We start from the raw sequence: 22,085 nt of genomic DNA, 5'->3' as shown, positions 1-22,085 counted from the left end.
CTCAGGGTCCTCACCTTGACCTTGGCTGGTTCTGGGTCCTTCCTCTGCGGAACTGGGGCTTGTTTGTTATACGAAACCCCACAGGCTCCTAGACCCTGATTTGAAGGCATCAAATCCACCTGAGTCCGGGCAGTACCTCTGCCCTCCCCTCTGTGGACCTGATTCCCTACACTGTTTTTATTTTTAATGTTTTAATAGTTCTTTATTATTTAAAAGACTAGAGGCCCGATGCACAGAATTTGTGCAAGAGAAGGCTTTCCTACACCTGGCTTCCAGCAACAGGTTCCCTCTGGCACCTGGGACCCGGTTTCCCTAGAAGCCCTGGCTTCCACCAGAAGGTTATCTGGAAGGATGTCTGGTCTAATTAGCATATTTTGCTTTAATTTTTTTAGATTACATATGACCCCCTCCAGCATACCCCTGCCCTCTGCCCCCTGCCCTCACCACCCAATTGTCTGTATCCATGGGCCCTGCATATATGTATACAAGGTCCTTGGTTGATTACTTCCCACCCTCCCCAACTTCTCTCTGAGATTCCCCAATCTGTTCCATACTTGCACCTGTGGGTATCTATTGGGTTCATCAGTTTACTTTGTAACTTAGATTCCACATATGAGTGCAATCATGTGATATTTATCTTCCTCTGACTGGATTATTTCACTTAGCATGAAACCTCCAGGACCCTCCATGCTGTCTCAAAGGGCAAGACAGCCTACCTTTTATACTGCTGCATAGTATTCCATGGTATAAATGTACCACAGCTTTTTCCTCAAATAAATTTCTGACGGGCACTTGGGCTGTTTCCAGATCTTAGCTATTGTAAATTGTGCTGCTATGAACATAGGGGTGCATACATTCTTTCTCATAGGTATTTCCAGTTTTTTAGGATATATTTCTGGAAGTGTGATTCCCTACATCTTATACCAAGTCCTGAGTCTCACTCAGTCCTGGATAAGGAAGTCAGGAAACTCTTCACTTGGTCTTTTACCAGGGAGCATCCCAAGGCTGATAGCAGGGTAGCGCTTTATGGGGTCCCCTAGTTGTGGGGTCCAGGGTGCCTTCAGTCATCCTGTGGCTGTGCTCCTTACAGTGAACCCCAGTGTGTCTCAGGCCTGCATGCCAAAGTCAGGAGACAACTGAAGGGGTCATCTGGCATGGGGTCTCCCATGGCTTTTAGCAGGGGAGGGCTTTTATGGGGTCCCCTACATTTTGGGGTCCAGGGTCCTGTCTGTTCTCCTTCAGCAGACCTGTGGCTCTGCTCCTTACACGGAACCCCAGAGTCTCTCAGACCTCATGCAGAGGTCACCCCACCCTGTAGTCACCCCACCCACTGGTCCACCCTGGCCTGATGATTCTGGTGTCCAGAGTCCCCCAATATTCTTCAGGGTCCTCAACTTGACAGCAGCAGGATCTGGGGTCCCCCCTCTGCTGCCTGAAGCCCTGCTCCTTCTATGAAACCCCCAGTGTCTCTCAGACCAAATGCAGAAATCACAAAGCACAATGTGTGAGATCACCCCTCCCCCACTCCCAAGGAGGCCTGCGGGATGGACACTGATCACAGGTATAGGGCTCCCCAATCTCCCTCAGTGTCCTCAACTTGACAGCAACAGGACCTGGGATCACCCTGCTGCTGCCTGTATCCCTTTTCTTTTTACCACAGCCCCAGTGTCTCTCAGAGCCAGATGCAGAAATCACAAAACACAATGTGGGAGATCACCCCTCCCCCACCCGCAGGCGGCCTGCCTAATGGACACTGTTCTCAGGTGCAGGGTCCCCCAATCTTCCTCAAGGGTCTTCAACTTGACAGCAGCAGGACCTGAGGTTCCTGCTCTCCTGCCTGAAGCCCTGTTCCTTGTATCAAACCCCCAGTGTATCTCAGACAGAATGGAGAAATCACAAAGAACAATGTGTGAGATCACCCCTCCCCCACCCCAGGAGGCCTGTTGGACGGACCCTGTTCTGGGGTCCAGGGCCCCCAATCTTCCTCAAGGGTCTTCAACTTGACAGCAGCAGGACCTGGGATCCCCCACCCCTGCTGCCTGAAGCCCTGCTCCTCCTACTAGACCCCCAGAGTCTCTCAGACCCAGATGGAGAAATCACAAAGCACAATGTGTGAGATCACCCCTCCCCACCCCCGGGAGGCCTATTGGACGGACACTGTTCTGGGGTCCAGGGCCCCCAGTCTCCCTCAGGGTCCTCACACTGAGTCTGGGCGGGTCCCGGACACCCTCTGCCGACCTGAGACTCTGCCATGACCCGAAGCCCTCCCTCCCCCCCCCCCAGTGTCTCCACCCCGAAGATGCGGAAGTCAGTCCTAGCCGCTCGCGGTCACCCCGCACCTTGGGGCTCCCAGGACTGACTGCTGTGGGGCCCGGAGTCGCCTTGTCTTCCCCCACGGCCGGCCGTCACCATGAGGCCTGCAGGTCCTGGGTCCCTCCCTCTGTGAACCGGGAGGCCGGACCCCCACACGGAGCCCTCAACCCCGTGACCCCAGGGGAGGTCCGTGGGCCTCGCTCCCCAGGGCTCCCGGCAGGGGCTGACCTAGATCCCAGGGGACCCCCTCTGGTCCTCACCCTGACTCCAGGCAGAGTCTGGGCTCCGCCGACCTGAGATTGCTCCCCTCAGCGCTTGTCCCCTCTACCGGCCCGAAGCCGGCCTTCTCAAGATGGCGCTCAGCTCCCTCAGGCTTCTCAGGTGGAAGCCAATGACATCACTTCCGGAAACCAATTCTGGGGTCACCAGGGATGATGCCAGGGGCGGGGCTCCGCTCCCAGTGTGCCCAGCAGCACCGTCTGGTCCCCACCTGGGCTGGATGGCCCGGGACCCCACCCTGTGCTGACCAGGGTCTGTGCCCCTCAGGCCAAGTGTCGGCCTCCCCCAGGTCCCTCTAGGAGGTGGGGCGGGAGTGCACAGCCTGGCACCTCTGCCTGAGGTACCCCCGACCTGACAGGAGCACCAGAGCTGGGTGCCGGGTGGGCCCTCTGTTGTGGGGCGGTAGAGCCCTCAGTCCTTACTTGGAGGGTCCTCACAACCCTGGTGTAGACCATGGTGGTCACATCGCAGTTCCTAGAGAGGGCGCTGCAGAGCCAAGGTCCCTGGGGAGCATCAGAGGAGAAGCCCCCTTTCTCACAGTGTCTATTTACTAGGCAACCAGACTTTTGAAACATTTTGTTCTAAAATAATTGTTTTCTACATGGAAAACGATGAGCAGCAGGAAATGAAGGTGGAAGGGGGTTCTGTTCTTTTGAAGTTAGCTAATGTTTTATACTCCAGATGACTGACTTTTGTTTTTTCAAACCCTCAATCGAAGTTAGAAATAAATTTTACATCTTGCCAAGTTTCAGGATTGCATTCATACCCACCCTTACTCTGCCTGATTTACTCTGATCTTGACACTCTATTTCTAGTCCTGTCTGCATCTTTTATTAAAATGACTAGAGGCCCAATGCATGAAATTCGTGCAAGGGGCTCCGCCCTCACAGTCCCGGCTACCTTGGCTGGCCCTCGCAGGCTCTGCCAGCTCTTGCATCCCGGCTTCGTCCAGAAGGTCATCTGGTCGTTGTGCTGTTCGGTCTAATTAGCATATTAGCTCTTTCTTATATAGCATTAGTTTGAAAAGTTCTGACTCACCCACTAAGGTGATTTCACACGGTTATTAATACAGACTCTGAAGCCCTATTGGCTCCTTCCTCCCTTTTACTCATACTGTGTTGGTATTACCCGAGAGTTAGTGGCATCTATGGCCTGATATGTTGCCTCTGATTTCCACAATGCAGTAGAGGTAGAAGTTTACACTTTTCCTACTTCCCATCCAGTCATCTGCATCTATGCAGGCTACGGACCCTCCCAACTTCCCACTACCTCCACCCCAAACACAAGTAAAAGCTTACCACATTCTTCAGTCTTCTCCAGGAGTTTCTTCTGTTTTATTGTTTAGATTACAATTTTAATATGTATATTTTATTTTTTTCTTCTCTTCTTTTGTCTCTTTGGTTCTTTTTCGTGTGTGTGTTTTTTTTTTTTCTGATATGTATATTTTACAATTTCATTCTCCCTTCTGTAGTTTGCCAGTGTTGATTTTGGGAACAGAATTCAGAAGCCCAAGATTGTCAGTCATTTTGGTCCTAAACTTAAGGCAATAGATCTATAAATCTGTAAAAACATTTAAAAAAGAAAGGATGATTGCTATCTTTGCAATATTCTGTTCTCCTTAAATGTATATGGTATACTGCTCTATTTATTTGGGAATTCATTAACTTGAATCTATCAGTATACTTGTATAATTGCCCCCCTTCTCATGGGGTTTCTTTATCAGCTCAGCTATCACTGTGGGTTCTAAAAGTTAGCTACTACTGAAGATGCTGAGCAAAGCAGGGATTTGGGGAGGTGTTGTGGGATTGTGGTTGTCTGTCTACATTTCTCTGTCCAATGCACTTTTTTTCTAAATATATTTTTATTGATTTCAGAGAGCAAGGGAGAGGGAGAGAGATAGAAACATCAATGATGAGAGAGAATCATTGATCGGCTGCCTCCTGCACACCTTCCCCTCCCCCACTGGGGATCGAGCCCACAACCTGGACATGTGCCCTTGACCAAAATTGAACCTGGGGCCCTTCAGTCTGCATGACACGTTACCCACTGAGCCAAACCAGCTAGGGCTGATTTCACTGTTTAACCTTACTCATAGTAATCTTTGTCTGCCCCTGACACATCCTGGGCCCAGCAGTGCCCCCTCCAGCATCTGTCCTGGTACTGCAGTGATCTCTGCAAGAGTTGTGAGGCCCTCCTGAGTGAGGACTTTGGGGTCCACTGGTCTCAGAACAGAGGGTACTATAGAATCTAACTCCTGGTGTTCCTGTCAGGTCTACAGGACCCTGGGTTGGACTCCCAGGCTGAGCAATGCCCCCTGCCTCCACATGCCTGGGGAAATCTGTGGGAGTCAGAGCCTTGGTCTGAAGGACACAGACTCAGATAGCAGAGGGCACAGGCCTAAGTCTTGCTTAGTCCAGGTGGGGATCATGAGGACTTCACCCCTGCCCCAACAAGCTCTGTTCAGATTATGCTAAGAACTTAGGTGGCCAAGGCATGCAGGGGAGAGTCACCATGCCTAATGAGTCTTTGGGTATAGTCTGAACATGCAGTATGCAGAGAGAAAGAGGGGTGTCATTGAAGATACTACTGTTGGCTGGGGAACACTGGCATCTGGACTTAATATTTCCTAGTTGCAGACTCTGGGCCTGTTACTTGACCTCTTTGAGGTTCTATTTACTCATGGGGATAATAGCAGTTGCACCTGCTTCATGGGGTCCTGAGGATTCAATGGATGTACATTAGGTAGCAAAGTACCTGATACTTAAATCATAGCTACTGTGTTTTGTCTAACAATTAATCTGAAATCTACTGAGCTTTCAAAATGATAAATCTGTGGCCTTTGGCTCCCATAGGAAATAATCTGTCACCAGAAAATGGTGGACTTCCTTGATGGTTGATGTGAAGCATGGGCTGAAAAGCCACACAATTTAAATGCTCATTAAACCACACAGGCAGCTAGAGTGAGCTAGACAGAAATCACAGACTATTTTATTTCATAAGCAATACTCAGCCACTGTTGTGATCACGCAGTGCCTTGGGAGCACCAAATAGCCAATTTCAGCTTTAAGATTGTCTTAGAACCACAGAACACTTTTGTAAGACTCTTGAGCTGTAACAATTACAGAACTGCGTTCATACTGTACCAGAAGACTCATTAGGGATGTTCACCCACCACCACATTTCTCATCCACTTGTGGCAGCTAGAAGTTTCCTTCCCTCTGGATCAGAAAAATTTCAGTGTCCTGGACCATATCTAAAGCAAGAGCCATATAGAGTGCATAGAAAATGAGGAACCAGTTTATTGAACAGCTAAAGGGAGCAAAAATAGTGGGCTGATCTACACTTGTTACACACCAAGCAGGAAAGTCTACACGATTCCAAATGTCTCCAAGACAGAACAGCCTGGCTGGAGGCCAGGGCGCAGCTGGAGTCACGTATGTGGTAGACATCAGTAGAGCCCAGTTTAGACAAGTTAGCAGATGCCCACCTTAAACCGTCCACTCTTTTCCTGGGTGAGAATGCCAGTGTCCCTTTACCCTCCTTTTAAAAATTTTCCTACTTGTTCCCAGGCAGAAGGCTGTTACCTATAGGATCTGCTTTGACTCGTGGTTTTACCATCAGCTCTTAGAGCAACTGCTTTCCTAGTCAAAAGCACAAGCCCAGCCAAAAGTGTTCTTGTTGAAGGCAGACAGAAAGCCTCAGATCTTCTCATATACACAATTCTACTGGTTGTTCCTAGTCTCAGCAACTTCATCCAGTGTACTAGTTTTAAGTCATGCTTGATAGTTTTCTGGCAAGCCAATATTCCCAGACTGTTAGAAAAGCACAGATCATTTCTTGCTTTATTTTGGCTGTTCTGGCAGTAGCAGCTACTATGTATGTGCAGAAATTCAAGGGGAAATGGTGATGTCCTGTTAAGGGGTGGCACCACAGTGGGTGGGACAGGTGCACCCCTGACTTCTACTTCTGCAACAGAAGATGCATGTCTCCAGTACAAGCTTGTAAAAAAATACTTTAACAGAATATACTGTACAGAACTAGGATTTAACACGGTATATTACAATGCTAAAATATTTGTATAAATACTATACAAGCACGGAGTCACTCCATTAGAAAAGGCTCACTGATAGGGCCATTAAAAATTGCTGTCAGCATGCCCAAAGAGAAACTACTTCCACAGAAGGAACACAAACAGTAATGATTGTGTGGATACACACATGGTGCCAGAGAGGATTATTTACAGTTCCTACTGACTACACCACAACAGGAGAATCTGAGCTAAGCAGCGAGGCTGGCTGGGCTTAAAAATACATTTTCAAATAACACTTTTGATAGGCATTTTAGCACTTTGAAAACCAGCTCTGTAGATGTTACTTCTCTGGCCTAATCAGCCACGGCCAATTGGTCAGAATCAGCTTCATCTCTCCCTCTCACACTTGCTCCCTCCATTGCATCCACATCCATTGACACACCCCAAACCAAACCACATGTTCCAGTCACCTGCCACCTGTGTGTCCCATTGTGATGAGTCACTGGCAGGCACTGAGTGCAAACAAGGCATGAGATGGAAGTACCTGGAGCCCCAGCTCCAGTACCAGTTCTGGGGGATGAACAAAGAGGCAGAGGAAGGTAGAGGAGCGCATGCGTCCCAGTGCGCTTGCATTCTGCCCCAGGAAGTGGTGTCTAATCTGGCATTTCAATGTTTAATTTGGGAGGTGGGAGGATGTATTTCCCAGGGCTTTGGGTGATAACTACCCTGGCCTTCTTTCGAAACAGAGGAGCAATTTTAGGAGGTTCAGGAACTGGGGTTTCCTCGGTTTCCTCATTATCTTCATGATGAAGATCATATGAAATGTTTCCATATTCTCTCAAAAATGGGAAGATTTCAAGGAGAAACTGACAGAAATCCTTGCGAATACCAAACCACCCTGAAAAAGAAGAATGCAATCTTTCAAATACTAGCCTGCACTGAATTTCAGATTACTTTTCCATCCTGAATGAATTCATCCTGATGTCTTAGAAATGAAGATTGAGCAAGGCCTACATATCCACTAAGGACAAGAAGTCAGATCTGTGCATCATGGTTTTCCAAGTGGGGCTCCCAGACCAGCTGTGATAGTGTCCCTGGGGTCTTGGTAGGGATACAATTTTGGCCCAGCCCAGACTGAGTCAGAATCATAAGTTGGGACAGTCTGCTTGCACAGGCCCTCTCAATGATTCTGAGGGGTGCTCCAGTTTGAGTACTTACTCTAGTAAGTCCCAAATACCTGTGGAGTCTAGACTCTATAGACATCCTCTAATCTTCCCTACCCAGGATAAACTAATGTATGACAAAGAGTAACATCCAAGGAAAGCATTCCTGTCATCCTCCGGAATCCAGGAGAAAAGCAGGCCAGGAAGCAGCCTGAGACCATGCGGCCACCTCAAAACTGCTTCTCTGAGGTTCACTCTTCCTGTTTGTTTACCACAGGACCATCAGAGTAGTACTGGCTCTCCTGGGGCACAACACCCTCCCTCATTGGCTTCCAGAAGGGCGTGTTCAGGGACTATATGCAAAGGAGCTTTCAGTCTAGTGAGGAAGGGATCCTTTCCATAGATCACAGCAATAGCGAAGAGGAAAGAGAGCTAGCAGGGCACCACTGACAAGACCTGGGAATGTCAGGAATGACACTGGGGAAAGCTAGAAGGAAATCGAACTTAGGAGGACTCCTGGGAGTCAATGGGCAATGTGGATTTTTCTCTAATCCTAGGATCCCCTGAAAAGGAGTTACCTTGATTCAAATGTTGCAGTGGATGGGATGGGATCAGACAGGCCACCTGCCAGGATCAGTCCTACCTCAAACTGTAGTGTACTACTATGGAGGCTGTAGTACAGGGCAAGGAAAGCAAGGTTGACATCATGCCCTTCCCTTGGAAGATTCCACATTTTCCTCAGCGCTAGCTTTCCTATGCAAGCTCCTTAATTGGTGCCCTCAGGCTCGTCCTTACACACACACACACACACACACACACACACACACACACACATTAAGGATTTCTGAAATACTGAGTACATACAGTGGTTTCCTCCTTTCTGTCCAAATGTGGTTGCCATCAGAGTGATCAAGGAAAGCCAAAGGGGAACAAATATTGGGATACAGGAGAATGCATTGTGACCATCCAGTTTGTGAACCAGCAGGATCTAAAGAAAGAGAAAGAGCTGAGTTTCTTGGTTACAGCATCTGAAAATGGACAATGTCTGAAGCCATAATGCTCCTCCCTCGCCAGGTCTCAAAAGGGGAAAGTCATCTCCATGAGACAGTAGAAGCTCCCTACTTTGGGGAAAATAAAATCCATCCACCTGCAAAGTATCCAACAACAGCATTGTTAAGGGGACTTCCTCCTGGTGCTGGTTTTGAGGAGTCAACAGTGCCCATCCTATAACTCTCTACAGAATCATACATGAAATACAACATCCAACTTTCTTCCTAGAAGTAGACAAATTGATGCATACAGATGCATCATACCTAGAAAGGTACATTTCTCATTGTCAGTCCCTAGCCCTTTCCAAAGAAACAACATTCTGATTTTACTATCATTATCTCTTGGTGTACTCTCCAAGAGTTAGCTCATTGCTCTTATAGGTATGCAGGATGCTGTCATAGGAAAGGGTGGTCTTTAGGACCTCAGAAATTCTGCTGTTGAAAGCTTACCTCAAATGTAAGGAGAGGCACAACAATGGTCATCCAGCTCAGTGCCATTGTTATGTGTGTCCTGCGCTGTTCTGCAATCACATCCATGGATCGCAGGAACAGGACAGACCACACAATATAATAGAGAACCACCAGGCACAGAAAGGACATGAGAATCCACAGGGGAACACATACAACCTGAGGGAAGGAGAGAAAAAATGTCTTTATAGTATTCTAGTTTCTGCCCTAGAATCTAAGGGAAGGCATAGTCAACCCCTTGCTGGATCATTGTGGTGAAGACAGTACAAGCATGAACAAGGACAGCCTTACATGCTTAGAATGCTGTGAGGACACAGTGTGCTCACTGTGGGACCTGCTACCTGCTGAAGTACCCCACCGTGGATTACTCTTGGAGTGAAGAGCTTTGCAGCTGCTTTTCCTAAGGTATGATCTAACTCAGTCTGCACCTGTTCTGCCAACATCATCCTCATGCACACTCACCACATCTCAGGATGGAGAAATGTGCCCTCTTCACAGGCCATTTCTCCATCCTGCCAGAGGTACTTTGGCCAAAGACTGGGGAATGTGTGCCCTAGAAGCTTCAGCTGCCCAGGGTGCACAGGTCTTCTGCCAACTTGCACACTGATGCTGGGAGGACTCTGCTACCTGGTCCCTGCCTCCTCTCCCATGTGGGTTCTGTGTTTGTTGCTGTCATACTACAAAGACCTTGTTTAATGTCCATACAAGCCCACAGGCTAAGTTCTGGGGGGGGGGCAGGATCTCTCTCTGCCTGTACTGCCCCCTTGAACATGTCCATTAGCCCTCTAACTTCTGTTATCAAGCAGTAAACTTGTTTTCTTTGGTGTACATTCTATGATTTTTCATGCATGCACATGTAGACTACAGGATAGCTCCTTGACCTCACAAAACTCCCTCATGCTGTCCCTTCACTGTGTTACCTCCTTCCTCTACCCATAAACCCTGGCAACCACTGATCTGTTCTCTATCACCATACTTTCGTCTTTTCAAAAACATGCTACAGATTAGCACATAGCATGAGACTCCCTTCTTTCAATCAGTGAAATGTGTTTGAAATTCATCCAAGTTGTTGAGTGTATCAATAGGTCGTTCCTTTTCATTGCTGAGTTGTGTTCCACTGGATGGATATACCAGTCTGTTCATCCAGTCACTCATGGAAGATTTGGGTATTTTCCTATTTTTGACTATCCCAAATATAGCTGCTATAAACACTTGTGCATGGGTTTCTGTGTGGCTGTACATTTTCACTTCTCTATGGGGAATACCCAGGGTTGGCACTGCTGAGTCACATGGTAACTCTATGTTTAACTTTATAAGAAATTGTCAAACCATTTTCCAGAGTGCCTATACAATTAGGCATTCCCTCCAGTAATGTGTGAGTGTCCATGTCCCTCTGCACTAGATAATTGTGTTAGCTTTGCCATTCTGATGTGTGTGTGTGTTGTGGTACCTCATCCTGGTTTTTATTACCTTTCCCTAATGGGTAACAGTGTCCTTTCCATGTGCTCATTCAGTATATGTATATCTTTTTTTGTGAATGTTCTGTTCAAGTATTTTGTCAATTTTTAAATTAGGTTGTTTGGTTTTTATTTTTTAAGTTTTAAGAGTTCTTTAGAAGTTTTGGATACAATTCCTGGTCAGACCTGTGCTTTGCAAATATTTTCTTTTAGCCCGTGGCCTGTCTTTTCATTAATTTCATTTCGCTTTCAAGCTTCTTTTATAGGCCATGTTATTGGTGTTAATTCCAGAAACTCTTCACCTAATTCCAAGTCCCAAAGATTTTTTCCTATGTTTTCTTCTAATAGTTCTTTGGGTTTACATTTTACTTTTTTAGACCAATGACCTGAGTTACTGTATGATTTTTTAGTCCTCCTGAGTGGAGTTCCTGATCATAGGTTTTACTATAGTCTATGCACAGTCTCTTCCCTGTTATCAGACTCTCACTTAGTGGCATGTTCCCTATGGGTGAAACATTAGTGGTCCTAACAGCCTCATTTGGTCTCCCTTGATCATTGTGGTAAATGTGCAAGCAGACTACTTCATCTGCTGGGACCTGCACAGGATCGGGCCTAGAAAAATTCTTCTGTTCACCTACAGAAAACATTCACAACTCCTATTCTTTTTTTTTTCTTCTGATTTACCTAACACTTAGATTTTGGTCTTACCAAAATTTGTTCCATCCATATCACAACAGAAAGTCTGAAACCCAATTATTGTTGTCTAGATACAGTACCCTGAAGATGTAGGATGGGTGCCTGGACAACATTTTCTATTATGAATATTTTATCAAAGACTTTGGGCAGAAGTGATGAGCCTTGTCTTTAGCCATTGTGAAGGCAACATATGTTCTCTTATTTTCTTCCCTGTTGCCAAATGAATAGTTTCGCTTTTTTTTTTCTCTATTTTTTTCTTTTGGTTTATCTTTTAAAGGTAAACCATGTGAATTAAGAAAATGTCTTGTGTGAAAAAATACACAACAAGCCCTAGCTGGTTTGGCTCATTGGATAGAGCACCAGCCTGCGAACTGAAGGGTCCCAGGTTCGATTATGGTCAAGAGCACATGCCTGGGTTGTGGGCTTGATCCCCAGTAGGGGGTGTGCAGGAGGCAGCCGACCAATTATTCTCTCTCATCATTGATGTTTCTATCTCTCTCTCCCTTTCTTTTCCTCTCTGAAATCAATAAAAATATAATTTTAAAAAATGCACAACAAGCAGCGAAGGCTGGGGCCGGGGGGGGGGGGGGGGGGCGGGGAGGGAACTGGCATGACCACTTCCCAGAGGCAATGGAGCTCCTCTACCTTTATTCTCATTTTCTTTCTATGCATTAATAATAGAAACCATAGTGTATTCTCTAATTTATAGCTTGATATATATATATATGCATACATACACACACACACACACACACACACACACACACACACACACACACAACTAGAGGAGGTCCGGTGCATGAAAATTCATACACTGAAGGGGGTGGTCCCTCAGCCTGGCCTGCCCCCTCTCACAGTCTGGGAACCCTCAGTGGCAGGAGGCAACCCAGTGATCAGGGGAAGGCGACGCCCCATCACACCTCTGCTGCTGCCACTGCCAGTAGCGCAAGCCTTGGATGGCCCTGGTTACCTGTGCCTCGAGCTGGCCCTGGGCAGCTGGGCAGCTACCATCCGAGGCTTACCTGTTTCTCGGGCTGGCCCTGGGCGGCTGGGCATCTGACATCTGAGGGTGTGGCAGTCAATTAGCATATTTCCTCTTTATTGGCTTTGGTGCTGCCATCTTTGAGGGCAGGGCAGTCTATTAGCATATTCCCTCCTTCTTGGCTGTGAGCACAGCCATCTTGTGATGGTGTGAGCGTCAATTAGCATATTCCCTCTTTATTAGGATATATATACATATATATACATATATATGTATCCTATATAATAAAAGCCTAATATGCAAATTGACCAAACAGCAGAACGACTGGTGGAACGACCAGTAGCTATGATGTGCACTGACCACCAGAGGGCAGACACTTAAAGCAGGAGCTGTCCCCAGCCCACAGGCCCCAGACCAGCCAAGGCGGGTGCCACGGGGACCCCTCAATTGTCCTGCCAGTCGCCCCACAGAGGGAGGCGACCAGTGGCAGGGGAGCGGGGCCAGCCTGCGAGTAGGCCGGTGCCCTCCCCCTCACCTCCTCGATTGCCCTGCCAGTCACCCTGCAGAGGGAGGTGACTGGTGGTGGGGCCAGCGAGTGGGCAGTGCCTGGCCAACCAAGGAGGTTGCCAGAGGGCCCCCCCATCACCCCTCCAGTTGCCCCACAGATCGGCCAGGTCTAGGGACCCTACCCATGCACGAATTTCGTGCATCGGGCCTCTAGTATATATATATATATGTGTGTTTGTGAGTGTGTGTGTGTGTGTGAATTTATCCATCCATCAGTCCTTTTATCTATCTATGCACAGTTAATATTAACCAAATATATATTAGTTGAAGCCACAGGTTACAAGCATGACTTAGACCTCACCCTTGGCAGGAGTATAAATTGGCACCACTTTTTTGAAAAGCAAATTGGCAGTTCAGTTTTTATTTCAAAATCTGAAAAAGTTCCCACCCTCTGGTCTACTAATACTGTTTCTGGAGTTTTTCCTACAAAAACAATGAAAAAATTAGGCAAAAATTTTATGCACAAAAATATATGCTGCAGCATGATTTATAATGCTGAAACACTGGTAACAACCTCAATAGTCAGAAATAAGGGGATGGTTTGATAAATGCATTTGAAGAATATTTTCCATCAATTAAACTTTAACAGTTATGTTTTTAAAGACCTTTTATTGACATGGGAAAATGTTTATGATAGATTAGGACAAAAAAGTAAGATACAAATTTATACATGTGGTATGCTCTCAACCATCAGTATGAAACAATAAACCACAAAACAAGAAAAAATATTCTAAACATCTTATCTCCCAGTAGATTATGAGCTATTATTATTCTATTACTTTTGCTTATCTGTCCTTTCTAAGTTTTCTACAATGAACACAAATTATTTTCATAATAAAAATGTTTATTTAAAGATTTAAAATGTTACATACAAGCCAGGGCCAGTGGATGATCTTGTCCAGTCTTAAGGCAATGAATATAAACTGGAGAATGTTGACAGAACACAGGATTTCTAACTAAAAGTCAAGAGAAGTTCAGTTAAGCAAAGTAAAAGTAAATACTGCAATTATTTGGCTAACATACTAAAAGGTAATGCAAATTACAAAATAGTAAAAGTTTTATTAAGTTACACTGGGACTGCCAGATTTTCAGCACATAAGAGCATAGCAGTGCTATGACTAGGAGAAACCTACCCGTGGCTTCCTGCCTTGATCCCTCTGCTCAGTGGCCGCCCTGCCCTTTATGCTCCCCTCAGGCAATGACCTTGTTTCCAGGATTGCTGAGTATAGATGCAATCTATGGGACTCCCTAAGCTTCCTCCCTGCCCCTATCCACAAACACCTCTATTCCTAACCACATTTGTATTTCCTTCTTGTACCCAGGACTCAGCTCTGCATCCACCCCTTTCTTTCTGGCTCCTTGAGCACCTGTCACATCAAGACATTAATTATAAATACTTTACTGCATCTTTAACTCTGCCCATTCCACTGATCTTTCCCAGAAACACAGAAACAAGTTCAATTCATTTCCATTACACACAAAAGAACCCAAAGACCAAAGGAATTCACCCTTCCCTTTATCCAGTATGTCCTCCTGGTTCTAGCTTTCTCTTTCCATGAGCATCAAATTTTATGAGACATCAGGGATACTTAAGCCCCATGGCCTCCCCTGCCATTCCAAGCTCTACATACTGTGATCTGGCCTCCACCCTGATGACCACCCTAAAACTGCTTTCATCAAGGTGGCCACTAACCTCTGCAGCATCAGACCACTTCAGTTCAAATCTTATTGGTCATCTCTGTAGCATCTGATGTTGCTGACCACCCCTTCCTACTTCTAAGGTCTCAGTCCACAGTCTTGCCCACCTCTTGGTACTCTGACAGTTCTTTTCAGTACCTTTTCCTTTCCTTAAATGGTGATGCTTCCCAGAGCCTTAAACTTGGTCTTCTCTCTCCACTAGAGACATAGACACAAACACATGTTTTCATTCACTTGCTCTGCCCTAGTGGTTGGGGAGAAGAAATGTCATCCACACCCCTGGTTTGCATTACCTACAACTGGTTGGTTCTGTAATCTCTGTTTTCAATCTAGTCTCATGCTATGGCATGGGCCCAGCTCTCCTTGAGGCACCTCAGATAAAGCCAGTTCCAAACTGAGTTCATTGTTCCCCATATCTTTACCCCTTTACCTTGTCCCACCCCTTTTGATAGCCTCCCATCTTGCTGTAAGGTACCACAGTGGCCTAATTATCCAAAGCATGATGCTATAAAGCACCCTATATTCCTTTTCCCAGATTCTTCTCTTCAGTCACCACATCCTGTCTTCTCTACTATCCAGACTTTTCTTGAATCCCCTGTCTGCTCTCAATCCCAACTGCTATTGCCTAGTTAGTTAGGCCCTCCTCATCCCTAACCTTCCAAAGCACTCCAACAGCCCTCTAACAAACTGCCCAGCCTTCAGTCCTGAAGGCCCGCTGGTCCCCATCCAGATTGTCTGCCTTCTGCCTGTAGTACACACTGCTCTTCAGTGACTCACCAGTGCCTACCAAAGTAAAATCATATAGGCAATTGGATTTTGGCCAGAGCTTCTCAAAAGTTCTCAGTTCATAGGACATTTAGTGACTCAAGAAATTCTTTTGTAGCCTTCTGGACCAAAAAAAGTACCTAACAATTCCATTTATTTAAGTAATTAGATCTAAAATTAGTATCTATATACTAAGTAGCCATTTAAAAAAAAAAACATTTCAACACAGCTTTTTAGGAGAAGACCTTCGCTTTGCATATCTGGTTTTTGCCTTCAGTCAAGATTCCAAATAACTTGATTTGGGGAAAGAAGAGGAGCTGCCTCACCTTTTTGGCAGTTGACAATGCTTTTTGGGTCCTCTAAAGTGATAGCTATTTTTGGAAGATAAGTAACTGCCCTTTGGAATAAAAATGGAACAGGACAGAGATGCAAATTCTCAGTCAATAGCCCCAGGTCTACATTAACTGGTAGACTAATAGAATGTTCCATTGGCCAGGCGGCCCATTGAAATTTATAAGTAATTACAGAAGGCACTGAGCATGCGCAGGTATATTAAGATAGTATGGTCCCTGGACCTAGAAGGACCAGATAACTTTTCAGAATGTGTAAGGCAAAAAAATTGAGACTAAAATGGTACTTAGCCTTTTTCATCCTCAAAATTGGTTTTCTAATTGCATAGCTTAATGAATAGAAAGCAGAAGCCCACGAGAACCTAGATGCCATTTTTAAAGTCCATTTCTAATATATTTATGAATTATAGTAAAGGTGACTATATACTTAAAAAAAAACTCACATAAATCAAAATCATTCTTAAATAAGCACAACTAATTGCTAATGGGATAGGTGTGCCGGTTGGGTACTGAATGATTTCTCAACAATTTCCACCCTTTATACCTCTTCCCCATACAAATTTTTGTACACTAATACCTTCTCATCACAGAAACAGCCAACAACCAAGCTTCTTCTGTGATGTTATCAAAAGGAATGTAATGTGACTAAAACCGTAAACTATTTGGAGCTAGTAGTTCCTATGGTGTCCCCACAGATATCAGCTATCACTGGTTTTCCCTAAAAAAATGACCACTACCTCATAATGCCCTGTGAGTTCACTATGGAACCAGGGGTAGCTCAGCACATGCTTAGAGGACTGAAGATCTGGCCCCTACTCAGCCTAATCCCTCTATGAAGCCTCCCTTTCGCCAATTACCACAATGTCTTCCTTTCCACTTTATATTCCATGGATGTATGTTTTCTTGTGGTAAAATACATACAACATAAAACTTGCCATCTTTGCATTTATATTGTTGTGCAAATATTACCACTATTCACCTCCAAAAACTTTGCAGCTTACAACACTGTGCTCCGGTCATATTGGAGCCACCATAATTCGCTCAATATGACAGACTTTCTCCTGCCTCTGCCTTTATATGTTTTGTTATTCCCTCTGCTTGGAAAATACCATCTCCTCCCCTACATGCATAGGGCCAATCCTAACTCTTTTTTTACATCTCTGTGTGAACCTATTCCCAAACAACTCTTAGCAAATGTAGGTACTCCTTCTTCTGGGACACAAGAACCAAGGGGGAGATCAACTCTCCAAATCATGTTTTTTCTTATAGGCAGGAATGCCAAGAGTGTGACTGTATGAACAACTGACTTTCTATAACTCTGCATTAGGAAAATATTGTTTCATGCTCAATGCATTCCTAGCCCTCATATATGCTTTTACTTTTAAGAAACAAAGTAACAAATTTTTAGTTTTCTTAAACCTCCTTCTCAGCCTCTATCCAACTTGGTACTTTTCAACCTAGGTGACAGCTGCTCCCTTGAAGGGGCAAGGCCTGTGTAGGGGTACTATTGAATATCACAAAGACTAGGGGAAGAGGTCCTGAAATGCATAGGACAGTCATGTTCAACAAAACATTTCCTTTCCAGAAGGCCAACTGCGTACCCCATCCGCCACTGAGAAATACTGAGCCAAATAGGCAATATCTGGAATATTTTAGCTCAGCGATTTTATTTAATGTAATCTTTTGCAAGTGATTTTTAAAGCTTGGTTTTACTTCGTTTTCTCTGGTAATAGAAAAATGTGCAAAGCAAGAGAGGCATAACATAGAAAGGTAGGATTACTGGGTAGGAAGGGTGCCTTTAACCAATATAGAGAATACATATTTGGGTGAAGCTGAATATGGAGTCTGGAACTAGAGGGAAAATCTAAGTTTAGAAATATGAATTTAGGATCTGACAGCACATAAGTGGCAGTGGAAACAAGAAGTGTACACATGATATTCAGACACAGTGAGGACAGAAAATACCCAAGACTAGAACCCTAAGAAACAGCAATGGAGCAGAAGATGGAGGTGGCCGAATGGTCAAAGGACCAGGAGCTGCAGAGTGGATGGTGGCCAGAAAAAAAATAAAGTGAGGATTTGGCTAGAGGGTGTTCAGTGCCAGTTTTAGGGTGTGTAGGAGCTGAATAGGGAGCGCAAGGTTAGAAGAGAATTATTTCAGGGAGCGTTTTTGAAAATTGAAGGAAAAGGCACAATAGCCAGAGGACTAAGAGGGTTTTGCAGCTGTCATTTTGTTTTCTCATTCAGATGAGAGAGACCAGTTACCAGAGAGACTGTGGATAAGTTCAGGAGCAAATGCTTAGAGGAACAAGAAGGGGAGAAGTGCTGAAGCACAAGCATGACTGGCTTGCCCCAGGAGAGAGGATGGACTGGACAGGCAGGGAAGAGAGAGAACAGACAAAGGTCTCCAATGACTCCTGGGGAACAAGGGGTGGGGAGGGGCGCCATACAGAGATGACCAGGTAACAGGTTGTAGGGGAGAAAGGAGGATTTCACTTAGAGCTTCTCAACCTTGCTCAAATTACTGTTTCCTCAGGAGTCATTTTAGACATTTTTTTCTTAATCATACTCCCTCCTGAAATTGTAATACTGATGGCAAGCAGCCACAGGGGGCAGTGCAGAGAACTGGCTGGATTGGTCCATCTTGGGGAAGTAAGTGGAGGGTAAAAAACGGCCTTCAGGGGTACTCTGCCTCCACAGTCTACCCAGCACCAGAGGAATCACTCTCCATGTTCAAGATCAAGCTCTTCCTGGTGATTAGGGTCCTGTTACTTCTTTTTGTCACAGACCCACATTCCATCACTCTCCCTCTCCATAGGCACCTTCTTCTCCAGGGTCACACATCCTAAGTAAGCCACTCTCCACCTTCCTTCCAACCCAACTGCTATCTCCTTCTTCCAGTTTTTACCCACGAAGCTCAAAACAGTGTCCATAGTGTCCAATTTTCCCCTGAACCAATCTGTATAGGACTTCGGACCCACAGCTTCTATGCACTTCAGTTAACATGAAATGAAATGCAATCCTGATCCTGCCCTGAATGAGCCAGGTCCTTAAACTAAATCTTATATTTATATTTATATCTATAGCTACAACTATATCTACATCTATCCTGTTGGTTTTGTTTCTCACGAGAAGCCTGACTGAAACAGGTGGATAGCCAAAGATGTGAAGCTGGATGAAGGCTGATGACCTGGGTGAAAAATCAGTGTTTTAACTCAAGAAAGTAGAATGTGATCATTTCCCTGGTCTTTTGTTTCCTTATATACTGTGATCTAGAGTTAATGATTAATCTCTCCATAACAAAGGGTAAAATTTACATTACAATAATTAATCATTCTTAAATATAAGAAATCTTACCTCCAGTGACCTGTCATGTCGAAAGCCCCAAACACAAGCTGCAACAGACACCGGGGAAACAAAGAACAGCGGCATGAAGACCAGAAGCCAGAAATGGCTGCCTCGCTCAATCCTATCACAGACCAGCACTTCAAACATCAACAGGAGTAAGTGGATGCCCACTGCAATTAGCATGGCTTTAAATTCCACACATGTTTCTCCTTCTGCTCTAAAAAGGGACAGAAGAAGAAGAAAAACACCCTCAGTTCAGTCTCCATAATAAGCAAGCAGTCCAGGGAAAATACCAACTTATGTTGATAACGTGAGTTGTATTTGTAAATTTGACAAAAAGCAAAGGAAATATCAGGTAGAAAGCTAATTTAAACTTAATATTTAATAGGCGATCTTTCAAAAATAGTACTGCATGGTAAGAAATAAACATTACAATCAAACCAGACTTAAAGTTTTAACTATATAAGGATATTATCAGAAGTAACAGCACAGTTATTATTTCCCTGACAGGGTACAAAACACTTTTGTTCATAACTTTAAACTACTTGCAAGATTACTTAAGCTGATTGTGTCTATTGCTAAAAACTGACAAATATTCCTTAAATTTTATGATCCTCATTTCTTAATGAATTAAAAACCATGTACATCACATTTCATGCAATGCTATAAAAACAACTTTAGCTTTATGAACAAGTGTGGGTTATATTTCAAGAAAATACATTAATTATGGTTAGGTGCTATTTTAAAATGCAAGTAAAAAGTATTAATGCCTTTTTATTTTCCTTTCTATTCCAATAGGATGAATTAACACCTGCAGATGAAAGAGAGAAGAGCAAAAGAGTTAAAACTGTTCTTAAACAAAATCAGTTTAATTAGCTGTCTAAATATCATGCATGAACTTACCAGATGAACAACAGAAAAATAATAAGGCGACTAATCAGGAAAATGCTTCATAATACATTTGGAAGGCCTACAATGTTTCATTCAAAATATAGATGAACATTTATGAAGTGTCTTGATGATGATAAATACAACTGAGTTTAGGACACAGAGAAAATAAAGTTATTTCTATAAGACCCAACAATGTTTCCTTGACTATTGTTGACACTAGACCAACCACATCTGTATACTCAGTACATTAAAATACACACATACAATTCATTTCTTTCCTCTAAAAATCTTAAATTGAGCGAAGATAGAAAAGTTCAAATAGCTTCTAAATCTCAATTAGTGGAACCCAACATGTTCAGTGATTTAACATTTTATTTTTGGAGTAGTAAATGTAGATATTGGAAAGTATCTCATTAGAAAAAAAATTGCAGCCACAGAAATAATCTGGAAAAAAACCACCCCAATAACATTAAAACAGCTACACTTGAATGTCTCCCATCTACCAAGGCTCTTTGTGTGGCTATGTTTAAGTTTTTGGACATGTATGTGGCAATATGTTTTACATAATCTAAATCTTATTTTAATGTCAATAACCAAGAATTAAACAAGTTGAGATGTTACAATGTCTACACTTTTTTCACACGAGCAGCTGCATGTGTTTTTCCCCTACAGGGCATTCCTTTACTTCTCACCATCCTGGTGAGGTTCAGAATAGCCCTCCTCTCAATTCCCCCTTTTTATCCTTTCTGAAGTTCCAGTATCTACAAGGTAGAAAAGAGAGACTCTAACAGGTCACAGAAGCTCCAAGCTACATGTTGGAGTGAGTCAAGTCCAGGCACTTGAATCAGCTGAGCCATCCAAGAAGAAAGGGACAGAAGAGCTGAAGGTAAAGGTCACACACCTGCCCAGCCCTCAAAGGTTCTGCTCTCCTGCACAGCATCTGGGCCTCATCTCTCCCTGTTTCAGGACTCACTGTTTCCTGGCCAAACTACCTCCTCCACATTGATTACAGTCCTAAAACCCCTGGACTAAGAGATTGGACAAGAAGAGCCCCAGTTCCATGACTGAATTGAGAAGGATATATCCCTGATGATCAGAGCTAGAACTTTGGTTTGTAAAATTGCTCCTACAAATACGGTGGTTTCATACCTCCTAGTCTAGTATGGCTATAACAGTTCTGTATTTGGCATGAACTTTAGATCACATAGATTTTTGTGGGCTAGCTAGGAAATGAACCACCCAAAATAACACTGCTTTTGCAAGAAAAATGCATGTTGAATACCTTAATTTTTAAAAACTTAAGACTAGAACTCAGTGTGCCTATATAATAGTTCTAATAAAACCTTGGATAGGTAGAAAAGGAAATAGTCTTTACTTTATTCAAAGTGAAAAACAAGATATTGCTCCCTCAGGATAGAGACCGATGGGTTTTATAAAGCAGTATTACCGATACTGGGGATTTCGTGCCCAGACTCCAGTTCCAACGGAGGCTCCAACAATGACCATTAACTTCCACAGCCATATTGGTGCAAAAACAGCCCAGTAACTCCACTGAATGATGCCATCCAGACGAAGGGCCAATAGCACAGAGAACAGCAGCAAACATGCATAGATGAGGAATTTACTAGGAGAAAAGTAAAATTATTAAAGATGATTCACATTTACAAATATGTGGTACTGAAATGGGGAATAATAACAGCAGTATTTTTTAGCACATGAACAGAATCACTAATTCAACAATCATTTATTGAAAAGTTCTATGTAGAAGACATACTATGTTAAGAGGTAAGAAAAAACATAAAGAAGACTAAAATCAGTTCCCTGCTTTCCAGGGCTTCCTGTAAGGAGTCCATACAGAAACATACCATTGTAATACAGCATGAAATATGCCATAATGGTGCTATGGAGCAGGGTATGGATGGGAGCCCATAAGAGAAAATATGGGCACTGGGAAGCAGAGGTGATGACCCTGGAACTGGTTCCTGAGGATATGTGGAAAGCTGCCAGGCAGGAAAGAATGTGAGATTAG

The 22,085-nt window shown here is 44.2% G+C and overlaps 1 protein-coding gene across 4 annotated transcripts in view; it reads right to left on the bottom strand.

Annotated features, from left to right (window-relative positions):
* Positions 1–3,909: 3,909 nt before the first annotated feature.
* TMEM185A (transmembrane protein 185A) overlaps positions 3,910–22,085 on the bottom strand; it is a 42,391-nt gene continuing 24,215 nt past the window's right edge. For 2 of the 4 annotated variants that reach the window (XM_008158698.3, XM_054726687.1), the window contains exons 2-7: positions 21,504–21,680; positions 19,175–19,382; positions 13,877–13,960; positions 9,285–9,461; positions 8,650–8,773; positions 5,874–7,520 (exon numbers count right to left, since the gene is read on the bottom strand). In XM_008158698.3, the coding sequence (XP_008156920.1) occupies positions 7,276–7,520; positions 8,650–8,773; positions 9,285–9,461; positions 13,877–13,960; positions 19,175–19,382; positions 21,504–21,680 (1,015 nt within the window). In that variant the 3' untranslated portion in view covers positions 5,874–7,275. Of the gene's footprint in view, positions 4,153–5,873; positions 7,521–8,649; positions 8,774–9,284; positions 9,462–13,876; positions 13,961–19,174; positions 19,383–21,503; positions 21,681–22,085 lie in introns of those variants that run through there. The other 2 variants (XM_054726670.1, XM_054726695.1) reach the window with 2 other exon arrangements.

Source organism: Eptesicus fuscus, chromosome 1 (assembly GCF_027574615.1).
Source record: "Eptesicus fuscus isolate TK198812 chromosome 1, DD_ASM_mEF_20220401, whole genome shotgun sequence".
Taxonomy (NCBI): domain Eukaryota; kingdom Metazoa; phylum Chordata; class Mammalia; order Chiroptera; family Vespertilionidae; genus Eptesicus; species Eptesicus fuscus.
This window is presented reverse-complemented; position numbering and strand designations above follow the sequence as displayed.